The following is a 1627-nucleotide window of genomic DNA, read 5'->3' as shown; positions in this document are numbered from 1 at the left end:
CATTAAGAGTTTGATGAGTTTGTTTTCATCTCGTTGACAAGTTGTTCTACCCGTTTGGCACAAGCGACCTTGTACGGATTAGCGAGTTCTCGGAAACATTGCTTCCACTGATAATTAACCGCAAGAAAATTATGGTTTTTGCACATACATATATATGTATGTACATACATATTTATGTATATAAATTAAATATATTTTTCCACATTATTAATTTAGACGAATTCATAGATTTTTATTTAATTTCACAACAGCCTACATAAGTACATATGTACATACACATGTAAGTAAATATAGATTACTTCGAAGAACATCGTGAAATTATGCTGACGATCTAAAGAAGGCAAAACAGTTACTGCGCATTAATTTCTATTCGTAGAACGGTACTCTTCATTTGCTCTTATTACAAACACCCAAATTGTGATCCACCCAGGCATTACCGGTATTTTTTATTGTTTTGCTATTTTGTTTTTGTCTACAGCATTTATATGCACACACACACACACATAAATACAATAAATACGTACAAAAATTAGCTTTTATATAAATGCACACACATACAGGTACACATATTTAGTTAAGCGCCGGCGTTAATCAATAAAATGCATGTGTAAGCATTTCTATACATCTTTTGCCTCTGTAAAAACCAAAATGCACACATGTAAGGTTTGACTGCTGCTATCACTATGCGTTTACTGGCGCGTCAAAACAGCGGGTCAAGTTTATTGCGTCAGCTGCTTTTGATATGAACCTGAGCTGCATGATGCCGAGTATAAATATCGGCCCTAACTTTGGTTTCGGACATTGCAGTTTCAGTATTTGCAACATGAAGTTCTACGCTCTCTTTGCTTTTGTCCTGGCCTTAGTGGCGATGGCTATGGGTGAGTTACAGGATGCAGTCCAAAATTTACAAAGCAACACTACATTCACATAAATATACATACATACAAACACTCAAATAATCGACATATTGATTAATTAAAAATGTATCTTCTTCTCTTTACAGCCATGCCTGAACCTCTGCCCGGTGGTGGCGGCGGCGGCGGTGGCGGTGGTGGTCTCACCTTTGAAGAACTCGGTGGAGGCGGCGGCGGCGGTGGTGGCGGTGGCCTCAACCTTGAGCTCGGCGGAGGCGGTGGTGGTGGCGGCGGCGGTGGCAAGTAAATCGCACAGCCATCAACCGACGTAGTTTAACACATTGTTAATTGATTTGACTGTTTGGCCCAAGGATTTAGAACAAATTATTACATTAATAAATCTAATTTGATAAACAAAAAATAATTGCATTGAATGACTTGCTCTTATAATTATTAAGTTATTATTAAGTGAGCGTGTATTTTCTACTGAGCAGCTAAGATGATATTCGGTAAAAGAGAAGTATTCCAGAGTATCTTCTCTTTTAAGGAGATTTAATACTATATGGAATTAGTTAGTGCTTTAGAGGGAATGCTTTAGAGCGAATTGCATAATGACACACACATAGAAATTCCCATCCCTATTACCAATAACCTGGAACAGCTTCTCTTATACCGTATTTTTCACCAGCAAAGTCCTTCGCCCTAGACAGGAGCAGACGGTAATCAATGATACTGTGCGAAGTAAACACAAAACTGTCTGAGTAGTTTTTTAT

General features: G+C 38.0%; 1 protein-coding gene across 1 annotated transcript; it reads left to right on the top strand.

Annotated features, from left to right (window-relative positions):
* The first annotated feature begins 767 nt into the window (after positions 1-767).
* On the top strand, positions 768-1288 carry LOC120774964 (calpain small subunit 1-like). The gene is made up of 2 exons (XM_040104853.1): positions 768-878; positions 1004-1288. Exons 1-2 carry the CDS (start codon positions 824-826, stop codon positions 1159-1161), a joined length of 213 nt encoding a protein of 70 aa, XP_039960787.1. The 5' UTR covers positions 768-823; the 3' UTR covers positions 1162-1288.
* The last annotated feature ends 339 nt before the right edge of the window (positions 1289-1627 follow it).

Source organism: Bactrocera tryoni, chromosome 4 (assembly GCF_016617805.1).
Source record: "Bactrocera tryoni isolate S06 chromosome 4, CSIRO_BtryS06_freeze2, whole genome shotgun sequence".
Taxonomy (NCBI): Eukaryota; Metazoa; Arthropoda; class Insecta; order Diptera; family Tephritidae; genus Bactrocera; species Bactrocera tryoni.
This window is presented reverse-complemented; position numbering and strand designations above follow the sequence as displayed.